Source organism: Coregonus clupeaformis, chromosome 18, assembly GCF_020615455.1.
Source record: "Coregonus clupeaformis isolate EN_2021a chromosome 18, ASM2061545v1, whole genome shotgun sequence".
In the NCBI taxonomy this organism is placed as follows: domain Eukaryota; kingdom Metazoa; phylum Chordata; class Actinopteri; order Salmoniformes; family Salmonidae; genus Coregonus; species Coregonus clupeaformis.
In genome coordinates this window covers 10,476,231-10,490,071 of record NC_059209.1, presented here as the reverse complement: position 1 = coordinate 10,490,071, position 13,841 = coordinate 10,476,231, and the positions used below count along the sequence as shown (strand labels likewise).

The 13,841-nt window shown below is 44.0% G+C and overlaps 2 protein-coding genes across 4 annotated transcripts in view; both read right to left on the bottom strand.

Moving 5' to 3' along the window:
- The window catches only part of LOC121587494 (MAP kinase-activated protein kinase 5), a 23,382-nt gene extending 21,517 nt beyond the window's left edge, over window positions 1-1,865 (bottom strand). The window contains exon 1 of one of the 3 annotated variants that reach the window (XM_041904474.2): window positions 608-1,865. In XM_041904474.2, the coding sequence (XP_041760408.1) occupies window positions 608-643 (36 nt within the window). In that variant the 5' untranslated portion in view covers window positions 644-1,865. The remainder of the gene's footprint in view (window positions 1-607) is intronic. The other 2 variants (XM_041904472.2, XM_041904473.2) reach the window with 2 other exon arrangements.
- On the bottom strand, window positions 1,012-13,841 carry LOC123493119. The gene is made up of 3 exons (XM_045227047.1): window positions 13,685-13,841; window positions 3,956-6,019; window positions 1,012-1,044 (listed from the first exon to the last, which is right to left on the bottom strand). Exons 2-3 carry the CDS (start codon window positions 5,732-5,734, stop codon window positions 1,012-1,014), a joined length of 1,812 nt encoding a protein of 603 aa, XP_045082982.1. The 5' UTR covers window positions 5,735-6,019; window positions 13,685-13,841.

The following is a 13,841-nucleotide window of genomic DNA, read 5'->3' as shown; positions in this document are numbered from 1 at the left end:
AGAGCATGTCATGCATTAAACATTTCTTCTAAAATAAAACAATGTCATACCAAGAGGAACTAAATGTGTCAGCAATAGAACTAAACAACTGACATTTGTCTTTGAAGTACAATCTGACACTTATCAGTCAAGTGACACTTATTTCAATGCATTATGTAGTGATGGGAGGAATCGATACAGTTACATATCGGGATATTATTTCTGACGATAAATCGTATCGTATCATTTTGACAAAATCATATTATTTTTGCGCTACCTACATGCACCAAAACTCCAGTATTTTTCCTTAATAGCTGGTTCTACATTTTCTATTTAAATATGGAGCCAATTTGTTTTCAACACTTATTTCCATGACTGATAAACTCGTTTTCTCATGGCTCTCTCTTGTCCCTCTGCAGCAGACATATCGTGAGAAATATGTTTGGAACATCGAATCGCAGTACATATAGCTAGAATCGTAAGAATGGCAATACATTTCGTATCGGCACCTAAGTATCGTGATAATATCGTGAGGTCCCTGGCAATTCCCAGTCCTAGCATTATGATAACATTAGCAGCATATCCAACATGCAAACAATTGTTCTGTATTCAAATAAATCACCATTACCTTGATGAATTTGTCTGCGTTGTTATCCTCCGACATGATGTTCCACAGTGGTAGAATAACTTAAGGAGTTCTTTCACAGTTTACAAACAAAACAAAGGGGATGCCCTTTAACAGTATCGTTAATGTTAAATAGCTAATGTTTTTCCTGCCGGGAACGAGCTACTGGTGACAGGCCAACGCCATGGATGACACTTAATGTTCGGCCAAAAAGCCACAGTTGAATGCGTTTACTTTGGTAACCCCCCGACTTGATACACCCAGCCGGAGAGAGATGCCTCATGCCAGCTCGTCTCACAAACTACAGTGCCTCCAACCTCTTCCGATCGTCCTGACTTGGCTGTGGCGACCATGTAGAGCGACAAAGTCCCAACTGGTTGTCTGAAAAGTCGTAAGGCGGACGGGCTCTAATAGGCGAGCTCACCACTGTTGGTGGGGTGCTGAGTGGGGGACAAAGAGTGGTTTATTTTTAGCCAGCATTGAGTGCTATGCTTGAGCACTTAGCTACAGTAGCAAGATAGCCACAGGACACGCACCAAGCACCGGTCTAATGAGCTGCTAACGTTAGTTAGCGTGACCCTTCGTCTCGGGGTTCATTGCTGTTAAATGCAAGCAAACATGCTAAGTAAAATGTCCAAACAAGCGTTGTTGAGACCTCATGTGAACATGAAGCGACGGGGAGGAGAAAACGGTACGCCGAGTACCAAAACTCGTCGACGCTTAACTTGCTTAGCTAACTAAAAGAGCCTGGCTTGCTAGCAACCCGTCACAACCATAATTTACCAGCGAGTGTAAAAGTGAATAGTCATCCACGTTAGATATCACTTAGCTAAACGATAAAAGATTAATCATATTTTATCTGACCAGTTAGTGACTTCAACCCTAGCTAGCTAGCTACGGTTCTTGTCAAAGGAAAAATACAGTGGCTAACTAAACAAGAACGGTCTATAACGAAAGCCTGATGAAATGTATACATATTTGAAGACATTACAATTCCAAATATTTGAGGATTGTCACCACTACAACTTTCAATGTCATAGTAAAATATGTTAGTAGCATTGATCCCGGTTCACTTATCACATTTTCGAAGTATTTTTGAAAACAGGCAGGAAAAAGACCGCCATTTATTGGGCCTTGGGGTCCATCGTGTTCAATTCGAGAACAAAGAGGCCGTGCTCTGTTTCTGGCCGTGTTCGAAAGGATCAAACCCGTACTGTATCAAGGGTAAATTGTGACTGTGTCTGACCTACAAATAATAATGAGTAGTTATTTATGATGCAATGTTCTTTGTAGATCAGTCAGTTGGCAGTCGCCTGCAATGACGTCAAACAAGGCCAGATATTGGGTATTGGGCACATTCCTCTGCCCAGGCGCTTCTGGCGCATGCTAGATTTTACAACGTCTGAATAGGTATTTTACATATCAGCTAACCACATCATATGTTATAACATTCTGTCAGTCAATGACCCAGTCGATAATGTGGTACGCAACTTATGGGCGCGTTGTTCTGCCCAGGCGTTGCTGATGCATGCAAGATCGTACAACGCCTTGATAGGTATTTTACGTATCAGCTAACCGCAATCTGTCAATCGATGACGTCACACTCAACCATTGGTTGATGCATGCAACGTCTGAGCGGTGGAACACAGCCATTTTTACTGGAAACCGTAAAAACACCTGACTTCAATATGTCTATGCCCTGACTTTTCGTAGCGGGTTAGGAGAGCATTTTCTCTAACCCTAACCCTTTTCCTAGTCTTAACCTAGGGCTGGCCGATATAGCCAAAATATCATATCACGTCTTTAACGGTATGACAGTATTTTATGTTTTTGAATAAAAAAAGTTATAAATGACCATAGGGTGGCAACAAATACATTATATGTGATTTCAATGGGGCTTTATCCATTCTGATTGTTTTATACTGTTCAATCTAACTTCAACCAAAAATAATTTGCTGCATTTTCATATATTTCTGCATTTCCTACACTTTTGTTATGTAAATAATTGCGTAATTCAAATCTGGTATTGGAATAAGAATCAAGAGATCTTCAATCCAAGCTTAATTTATTATATGCAAAATGTATTGTATGATAAGTATGAAAGTTCGTATACGGGCTCACTGACAAACCACGCAGGGCCGACAGAGAACTAGAATTATTGTTTACAGATTCTTTCTCAAATACTCTGACAGAAAGCCTTCACCTCTTCTGTTGGCCAACCAGAGCAAAGGACTGAGTGTGGTCCAGACTCCATTTCAGCCAATCCGTTGGCGCGGGGGTTGGTCTCAACTCCTTGGCACTCCATTTGTTGCCAGGCAAAGTTGCTATGATAATAACCTGCAGAGTCAGCACCGAAAAGACACCGTTCCACTGTACTCTATGTACCTACGTTTCAAGGACGGTTCACAGATCACAAAGAGGCAGTGAGGTCTAGTATTTTGAGACACAAGTTCTTATCTCCCCCTACTCCCTAAAACAGCTCCTCACATTAATCACAGCTTGTACAGTACAAACCCTTCATGCTTAATCATTAATGCATTCCTTCTAAGCTATTCATCACATACAAATCCAATTATGAGAAAAATAAAACCCAACAATTCCCTCTTTTGACACCCTCTAGGGTGTCACTCATTAAAATACAATACAAACAAAAATAAACACTTTTATTAATAGACAATTTGATAATAAAAGTCCTTCAGTCCTTCCATCGACACCCAACTTGCAAACTGTTACCAGTCATCAAAGAAGTTCAAACCATCACATAAGGAAAGACAAACATTCACATGGCTAACTTGATTAATAAAGCATAAAACACAGGATTAATAGAACACAAAACACAAGATTATTAAAACTCTAGGGTGTGATTAAAGATTTTTAAAGGGAAATTTTTGAATTCCCTCTTTTGACACCATTTATGGTGTCACTCTAAACAGAGTATAATCACCCTTAAGAATAACAGGATATGGAAATTAAATCACAACATTTAATGTTAATAAAAAATAAAAAAATATAATTTTAACCCTCTATTCCTCCCCTACACCTAACATGTACTGAGTTGGCTACCAGCCACCCAGGAATCCTTTACCTTCACATCAGGAAGAATAAACAATCACAGTGGTTAGTAAAAACATAAGGTAATAAATGAGCAAGAACTGAAAATAAATGCGTGTATGTATTTTACTAGGCAAACCATGGATCATCCAGCTTGGTCTCAGAGTCAGTAGCAGAGTCACCCGCATCATCCTGGGCCGGTAACAACAGCATCATACCTGACGCCTGCACCGCTCCTACCACTGACCTCCTGAGACAGGGGACGATGCAAGCAGCACAACACATTAACAGCAAAAACACAATTACTAGGGTCAGAAATCCAGTAACCACCATAGAAGAGTACTCACCAAACCAGTCACTCAGCCAGGAGAACAGCCCACCACTCCCCACTCCAGCCATGCTCTCCATTTCTGCTGACAACTTCTCCAGGCCAACAAGGGCCTTTGTTATGCTCCCGTCAGGGCTAGTATTGTTAGGAATAAACGTACAGCATTGTTCCCCAAACATCTTACAAACACCCCCCTGGTTAGCAAGCAACATGTCAAGTGCTAGTCTATTTTGCCTAGCCACCCTAGAGGTGGCCTCTAGTTGTTCGGACATTCCAGTCAGGGCAGTGCGTGTGTAGTTAACAAATCGCTGTTGGTTATAATATATGTAATTTATCCAAGATCGCTGTTTAGCAGCATCTATGGCAGGACCTATGATTGGCAACAGATGCCACAACCCATCGTTCCTGTTGAGTGCCTGGAACTGTAATGGTACTCCCACAGGCACCCCCAACAGGTTAGAGTGGATCTCCTCTTCTGTTGACCATGGGGCACTACGTCTCCCCCGCCTCATTCTCTCTCTGTCTGAGGTTAGCTGGGCAATCCCCAAAAGTTGGTCTGAGGAAACATCAATAATGGTCAGTGGTATAATTAAACTAGCTAATGCACACGTGCCCTGCCAGTCCCCCTTTAGAATCGGGGTTAGTTTTCTATTTGGTCCACAGATCCACCACACATCAGCCACCCCTTTAGTCTGGGTTTTACCCTCTATTGGCCAAGTGCTGTTCATTGTTACATTCACAGCACAATCCCCGGGTGGTAGCCTACCATAGTTAACACCCTTACCTGTTCCAGTAATGCAACTGTAATTACCTCCATAAGCCTGAACTCCCTCAGGTGCCTTTTGTGGGGGAACCTCAGGGAAAATCAAACTTAGGGCTTTGCACAGGGTGGTGTTTGGCAGTGAATGGTAGAACTCTTCCAATATGCACTGCCATCCTTCCCCTTCTCCTAAAGCGAATGGGTGGGTTGCCAACCCAGGTCTTGCATGCCCACAGATAACACAATTCTGCCTGGCCAGTGTCCTAGCCGTATACCTCATGTATGCCAACCACATATTTTCTTTCCCTTCATAGCCAGTTTCTGTCCCCAATTGGTCGCTGTCCGTTATATCCCTAACATTAATCACCTGAACAGGGTTTGGTACCCTAGTGGGTTGAAGTTGAGCTGGTCCTGGAGCAGGGGTGTGGTCCAACTGGGTCTGTCTCTCCCCAGCTGCAGGTTTGGGTGTGACTGCGATGGTGAACATACCCATGGTGTCTGGTCCGGATCGTACTGCTGCTAAGGTGTACACACCTGCGTCTGTAAGTTTAATGTCTTGAATGGTTAGTAGGATTTCATCACCTTTACATGCACCCCCTTTTGACCCCTGTATACCCCTTATCATTGAAAACCTAGCTGCTTTAGAAGCATCTCCTAATGCATACGGATAGCCTCTACGCCATTCCCAGAAGGTGCCAACATTTGTGATCATATAGTCCCAATATGGACACCACTTTCCCTCACACAGATAAGTACCTCTCTTTAACACATGGGGATTCATTTTGTTACAGTTTCCCTTCTGGTTCCAATTGCAACCAGTGTCCCCAATTCCACTAGCCCTATTCCTCCATGACCAGATCTTACATGGTTCTAGGGACATCACTTGAGATTCCCCTTCCTGTAAGGTAATGACTATGTTATGGTACTGATTGGGAGCTGAGAACACTGTTCCCCATAAGGCGAGCCCCACTCCTAACCACAACATCATCATCACTCCCCTTCTGTTGCCAAGTCCTGTTGTACCTGATCTAGAGTCCTTCCTGGAACTATGTCCTTGGCACAGTGTGTCCTGTGGTACCACACGTCTTTCTTGCTCGTGTTCACCCGCAACGAGTGGCTTGATACCTCTTTTACCCGGAAGGGCCCTTCCCACCTTGGCTCCGTCCACTTTCTGGAATGCACCTTCACTCTCACCCAATCCCCCACCAGGATGTCTCTGTTCTCGTCCGTGGTTTCAACAGCAGGAGTGCGCACTTCCACCACCTGTTTAGACAATCTTTCAACAAGAGAAATTAGCGCTTGCATGTAGTCTGTGTATCTGATTTTTGCAATGTCTAGCCTAGGCATACTAAGATTGTCTGCTGGTGGCCCTGGCATTCTGCGTCCTGTCATAAGCTCATGGGGCGTTAAATGGGTGTCAGACCCAGGTGAGTTTCTCATTGACATTAGAGCTAGGGGCAGCGCATCTACCCACTTCAGTTTAGTCCCGGCCATGATTTTGGCCATTTTTCGTTTCAGCGATTGGTTTGCTCTCTCTACGAGTCCTTGCGATTGGGGGTGGTATACTGACCCGAACTTGTGGGTGATTCCTAGGGCCTGCTCTACCTCCCTCAGGTGTTTGTTCTTGAAATGGGTACCATTGTCGGAACGGACCATTCGCGGGACCCCGAACCTTGGAATGAGGTCCCTCCTCAGCCATTTAATCACGGCCTTTGCATCTTCTCTTGCTGTGGGGATGGCTTCCACCCATCTGGTGAATCTGTCAACCATCACCAACAGGTATCTTTTTCCTTCCACTCTGTTGTCCTGTCCCATGTCCGTGAAATCTATGCAAATGTCTTGAAATGGCGCGTCAGGTATTGGGAAGCTGCCTATCACTGCTCCAAGTGACACTTTGTTGTTGTATTGTTTGCACACTTCACAGCTCTCTGATGTCTCTCTTGCCATGTCCAACATGTGTGGATGCCACCATGCTCTCTCAACTGATTTTGCGACACTTTTCCATCCTCCATGAGCCTTCTCATGCTCTTCCCTTAAGATTGATCTGAGGAGTTTTGCAGGTCCCACTGTTTTTCCTGTGTGAGATCTCCAAATCCCATGATGGTCTTGCCTTGCTCCCTGTCTGCTCCATACGTTCTGTTCGTAGGCGCCTGCTGCTTCTTGCAACTGTCTTACTGTGTCTGTCGTCAACTCCTCCTGTCCTTGAGTGGCTCGTTGCACCATCTGCTGGGCAGTGTATCCTCCTGCATCCTTTGCTGCTTGATCAGCCCGATCATTTCCTTCACGCACTCTGTTGCTTTCTCTGCTATGACCTTTGCACTTCATTATTGCCACTCGTTTGGGAAGCTGGATTGCATCAATTAACTTCTGTACTTCAACCTTGTGTTTGATGGGCTCATTTGAGCTGGTCACAAATCCTCTCCTCATCCACTGTGGTCCATCAATGTGTGCAATCCCATGTGCATAGGCAGAGTCTGTATAGATGTCCACATTCTTTCCTTCACTTAGTTGTAGAGCTCTCCTCAATGCCCTAAGTTCAGCTAGTTGTGCTGAACTTTCATTGGGATTCAGTCTTTTTGCTTCAACAACTTCGTGTTCTCCTTCCTTGTCTTGCTTTACCACAGCATAGGCAGCAACATTCCCTTCCTTTGGGTCTTTTGACCTGTAGCAGCATCCATCTGTGAACAGGGTGGTCTTGTTGCCATCCAGAGGTGAGTTCTGTAGGTCCATTCGAACCTTGATTTGTTTGGCTGCTCTGTCTTCACATACATGTGGTTCTCCCTGACCCATGCCATCAGTCATGTTGGTTGTGGTTGTCACATAGGTAATGTGTTTTGCAGTGATGGCCTTTGTTATGTTGGATTTTCTTTTGCTGGACAACGTGAAAAGTTTAGAGCCAATAAAAGCTGTCACTCCATGGTCTGTGTTGATTTCAAGTGGATGTCTCATTACAATGTGAGCTGTTTTGCCTACAGCTTTAGCAATGGCAGCCATGTGTCTGGCACAGTCAGTTTGTCCTGTCTCAATGTTGTCCAGTTTTGCACTGTAGTAGTGTAAGACTCTTCTTTCCCCCTTTTGTTTCTGATACAGGATGGAATGCACATAACCATCCCTTTCAGAAACATCCAAACAGAATGGCGTGGTGTAATCAGGTAAAGACAGTGCTTCAGCCTGCGCTAGCGTCTGTTTGAGTTGGATAAAAGCTGCCTCTGCCTCTGTAGTCCACTTAAGGACAGCTGTGAGGTTTCTGTTTCCTGCTTCTCTCAAGATTGCTCGCAGTGGTTCCACCTTAAGACAGTATTCTGGCACATGCGTTCTGCTGTATCCAGTAAGGCCAAGAAATGACAAAAGGTGTTGTACAGTAGTGGGTTTGGGATGTTCCAAGATTGATGTCCTCTGGGCCGTAGAGACAGCTTGTCCCTTTCCTGACAGTATTCTCCCCAGGAACTGTACACTTCTCCTACAGCACTGCACTTTCTCTTTCTTCACTTTGTACCCTTTCTTAGCTACCAAGAGGAGAAGGGACTTGGTGGCTTGCAAACAAGACTCAGCAGTTGGTGCTGCCAACAGGAGATCATCAACGTATTGAAGCAGTGTCACCCCTTCTGGTAATGTTAACTCCTCCAAGTGACTTTTCAGGATAGCGTTGAAGATTCCTGGGGAATCACGATATCCTTGTGGAAGACGAGAATAGGTGAATTGCTGTCCTCTGTAGGTGAATGCAAATAGTGGTTGAGACTCCGGGTGTAACGGAATGCAGAAAAATGCATTAGCAAGGTCCACCACTGTAAACCAGTCTTGGGTAGGTGAGATGTTTTGCAGGGCCAGATATGGGTCTGGTACAGGTCTAACGTCCGGTACAGTTACTTCATTGATTGGTCTGAAGTCCTGCACCATCCTCCATTTTCCAGTGTCACCTTTCTTTACTGGTAAAATTGGAGTGTTCCAGTTGGAGCAGGTTGGATATATTACGTGCCCTTTTTGAAGTCCTGATATTGTAGGCTCAATTCCCCTTGTCTTTTCTTCACTGAGAGGGTATTGGCGCTTGCAAACTGGAATAGTAAGGCCACTGTCTTTTCTAACTGAAACTACCACTGGTTCTACATCAACTAGTCCCACATCCTCTGCAGTTAATGTCCACAGCTGTTCTGGTAACTGGTTGAAGATGTTGACTGTGTCTGGATGGTCAGTCATTTCTCTTCCATGGTAACGAGATCTTCTCACCACTTCAGGTTTTCCAATGTCATCCACGTTTAGTAAGATTCTCCAAACCTGATTTCCATCCATGACTGAGCTTTGTATCTTGTAACAGGCGCTCTTGCTCCACTGCAGGCAACTTGCCTTCTTTACTGCTGGTCCCAATGATCTTGCCTCATAGCCAAACCCTACTAGGAGAGTAACATGTGGCACAGAGTCACCAGGAAGTGCGTACCATTTGTCTGTCAGTACCACATCTCCATCCATTACCATGCAACTGGTTGCCACTCCTTCTTTGAGTATGTACATGTGATTGCTTGTCACACTTGGTCGTCTGTCCTCCATTTCTTCTTCCCATGCTTCATCATATGCTTCATCCAGGTCCCTGGTGTAGTTCATTGTGACGTGTGGAGGGTCCTCAGGCGGGTAGTATGCGTTTAAAGTCTGTATCCATGCCTTCCATAGCTGGAACTCTCTGCATACTCTAGGAGCATCAGGGTCAGTATCCATTAACTTCAGCCAATACACATATGTTTCTTCTTCCTCCTCTTCTTCTGAGTGTGTTCCCATGTACAACATGCGTGGGGGATCAGAGAGTTCCTTCATGAGTATTGGCATGAGTTCATCAATAGGTGTGATAGAAGCATGCAGTCCCTCTTGGTTACAATAGATGCTGCATCCCAGCTTGGAGAGCAAGTCCCTTCCCATTAACCCCACCGAACACTCTGGATTGTAGAGAAACTGGTGAGTTACTTGCAGGTCATCCCATACAACTTCCAATGGAACTGTATATGGCTTTCTCATAATTGCCCCAGAAACCCCAGAGAAAGCTTGTGTCTTGGTAGTGAGTGGATATGATGCTTGTACAGAAGACCATGTGCATCCTGTATCAATCAGCATATTATGTTTTCTTCCCCCAATTAAACATGACACTACCGGTTCTGATCCTGGTGGAAATGAGTAGATGTTGGTGGTGAGGTTATATTGGGTTTCTGGGCAGCTTCATTGGTGGGTGGGGTCGTTTCCTCCCAGCCATGACATGCTTGGTAGGAGTGCTGCATTTGGGACCGGGTCTCCTTCTGGGAACGGTTGTCTCGGATGTTGTTGGTGATGTTGGTCAGTGAAATGAAGAACTTGAGGTCTTCCACTCTGCCAACCCCCCTTTCCTTGATGTCTTGGTGCCTGCCTTCTTGAAAACCCCCTTCTTCTTTGTTGACCTTGTCTGTGTCCTTGGGGACAGTTCCTCGCATAGTGTCCCGGTTGTCCACAGTTAAAGCATGCATCCCTCTGTCTTGGTCCATATTCTTGCTGTGGTATTGGGATGTACACCCCCCCTGGCCCCATTGGTCCCATCATCTGGGGAACCATTATTCCAGACATGGCTTGTACAACAGCAGCAACTGCAGCAGCTGAGTCACTTCCTGCCGTGCCTCCAGTGGGTGGTGCAATCCTAGGTGTACTGGTAACCACCATCTGTTTCCCTGGTTTGTCTTCTGTCAGTTGCTTTTTTAGGACTTTCTTTTGTAGCTGTTTTATTTCATCCTCTTCCTTCCTTTTCCCTTCCCTCCAGCGTTCCACATGGTGCTGAGCTATTTCAGTGAACTCGGGAATAGATTTAGCAGTGATTGCCACCACTTTCTCGCATTCCACTCTCGCCTGGTCTGGAATTCCTCCCAAACAATTTGCCAAGAACAAGGCCTTCATAGCATCTTTTCCTGGTTCATCATTCCATGCCTGTCTCCATAGGCACTTAGCCCTCTTCATGTATGCTGGTATAGTTTCATCCTCCTTCAATGTCAGGGTTCTCATCAACTCTGGTCTTGCTTGAGTAGGGTACTTCCTCCTTATGGCGTCCCATACGTCAGCACGGAAAGGATCGAAGCCTGTACTTGATCCCACCTGTCCTCTCAAACCTGCTGCTGTCAGTACGTCCCTGCATTCTTGGTCCCCCATACATCTATTCATTACAGCCACCATGTCGCCTATGGTGAGTTCATCTGCTGCAGTGAGGCTCTCGAAGGCCTTAACCCATCTATGCCCTGATTCCTCAGGTTGGGGCAGACTGTCCACTAGGGTTTGTACATCTCTGTGTGCCCAGGGCTTGTAGACGGATACCCCCCCAGGGGTTTCCCTCAGAGGGTACTGCCCTTTCCAGCTATCTCTTCTGTTTTGACTCTCAGTTCGTGTGGGATGTGCTGGCCCTTCGTTCCATATGTCCCCTTTAAAGGCTCCATATATCATCTTTGTCTGTTCTGATTTTTCCCATTCTTCGTCCGGCTCCCCTAAGTCGATGTAGGGGCCTCTCCTGAGCTTAGGTTTTCTCTGCTTCAGTGTCCGTTTCAACTCTTCTTCTCCTTCTTTCACTTCCTGCTCCAATTTTCTTAGCTCCCACTGTAAGTCTGGGTCTTCCCCATATTTGACTCCTCTTCTCTCTCTTCTCTCTTCGTCCTCCCTCTCACTTGTTCTGCTTTCTCTCTCTGATCCTTCACTCTCTGGTTCCAGTCTGCTAAGCTGGGCGATTCCGTCCTTCATTTCTTGTGTAGCTTTCAATAGGGTTTGTATATCCTCATGTTGTCTGTTCACGTCTTCTCTCCTTACCCACGTTTCACTTGACCCTTCATCTTTTTGCTGGTAATGCACCTGTCCTGCCAATTCTAACACTGGTGCCATTGTTTTGGGACGGTCATCATATGGAGGTGGAGCTGTCGGCAGGGGTGGATATAAGCGAGTCCGTACCTTTTGTCCTGTCTTCTCCTCCCATATTTTCTTCAATTTTTCGAGCATGGCTAAGGCAATCCGCTCCTTCAGCCTTGCTTTCTCCATTGCGTCTTTGGTCTTCCCTCTGCGGGGTTCTCCTTCATTCTTCCATTCACTTACTGCCTTTCTGGTTTTTTTCTTCATGGCTTCCATGATTGCTCCTGGTTCTCCTTTCTCCGGAATTCCATCCTCTGCCATTATGCATCCATCTTCAATCCATTCTTTATACAATTTCTCTCCCCTTCTTTTCCACTCCTTTCCTTCCTTTCCTCCATTGGTCTCGAGGGTGGATTTCAATGCTTTAATTACTTTATCTGTCATTTTAGCCAATGTTGTTGTATCTATACTTTTGTTTTAAGAACTTTATTATTTATTCTTGATTTAAAACCTTACTGACTTCAATATTTTGTATAAAAAGTGCTTTTAATGTTATTGGTGTAATATTTTTAGTTTAAAACGCAAATGGGTAAAGGTAATATTATTAGACCACTGAATTTAACTCAATGACCAAAAATACAAATATAAATGATACAGATATCCCCAGTCCTAACCCATCAATAATTGTTTGTATCAATCTAAATCACCCCCCTTCTCTCTCTCTCCTGACTCTTCAAAAGCCACACTCTCGCTGTCTCCAGCCCCTCCTCTCGCAACTCTCTCTCCCTCTCCTCTGGGAGCAGGTTCCTTCGAGGAGCTGTGTTAGTGTTTCCAATATTCTGTGGTTATTTAAAGTACTTTCATCTAGTTATTTAAATCAAATTATTCCCACCTAATTAGTTAAAGTTGGTGCATGTTTATATTTAAATGATAAACCGAATTATTTCAGTCTAATTGTTTAACCAGTATTTTGCAGGGTCAAACATTAAACGTTAAATCAAATAATAAACCAAAAAGCTTCAACCCAAACACCTAGAACCAGTATTATGCTATGTCAAACATCAAACACTGAATCAAATAATAAACCAAATTGTTTCAACACAACTATTCAAAACCAGTTCAGTCACACAATTAATCACTTTAGCTTTATGTTCCCAATTGTTATTGATGGGTTATATGGTTTAAACAATCACGAACCCAACAGTTATCCCCAAATTACACAGTTTGGACAGCCACAGACGTTTTAACTTCCAATTAGTTTTCTAACAAAGTATACAGGTTTGTCATTCACACTCTCATGCATACGACAACACTCGCACTGTCTAACTTTTAAAGTACCAACAATAGGTACGTTGCCACGCCCTTACCCCTTTCGTTTAACCTACTCTATTTCTTATGTTCCCATTTGCACCCTATTGGTGCAAAGACAATAAGTTAATACTCTCTACTAATTTGCAGTATCTACCCATGTTCCCAGTTGTCCCGGACAACGACAAATGGCGATTTATACTGTCTTCTAGGTTTTTAGGAGTGCTGTCCTATGATCCCAACTATATTCAAACTATGTTCCCAATTATATCCATCCCAGACCGATACAATGACAATAGATTTTTATAGAATATAGTGACAAATAGCGTACACACTCGAGTGCTGTCCTATGATCCTAACTATATCCAGACTATGTTCCCAATTATATCCAGCCCAGACTGATACAATGACAATAGATTCATTAGTCTATGTTCCCAATTATATTCAGCCTAGACTGATACAATGACAATAGCTTTTTATGGAATATAGTGACAAATAGCGTACACACTTTTATCCAATAATTCCCTATATCCCCAGCCCACCCCTGGTGGTACCTAGTCTGGGGATTTCAGTATTTTCCCAGAACCGCTCTTCTGTGGAACAATACTCAATATACCATGGCTTTTAACCCTCACATTTATCAAACATTTGCATAGTATATTATGAAATCGAAATAGTATACTGTAATCGTTATTTATAGTACAATAGGGTTCACTTACATCAAACAGGTGCTTCACAAAATTAATTTGGATAAAGCCAATGTGCAAAACTTCAGTTATATTACAATAGGTGTTTTGCTTACCTTTATAGAAGCCCGGGCAATTTGTGAAACACAGTTCGATGACAGTGATGTCCAATAGGCTGGGTGAATTCCAGCGAAGTGAAGTTCCGCTACCAGATCACAGTCGGAGGTCACCAATTGTAAATAATTGCGTAATTCAAATCTGGTATTGGAATAA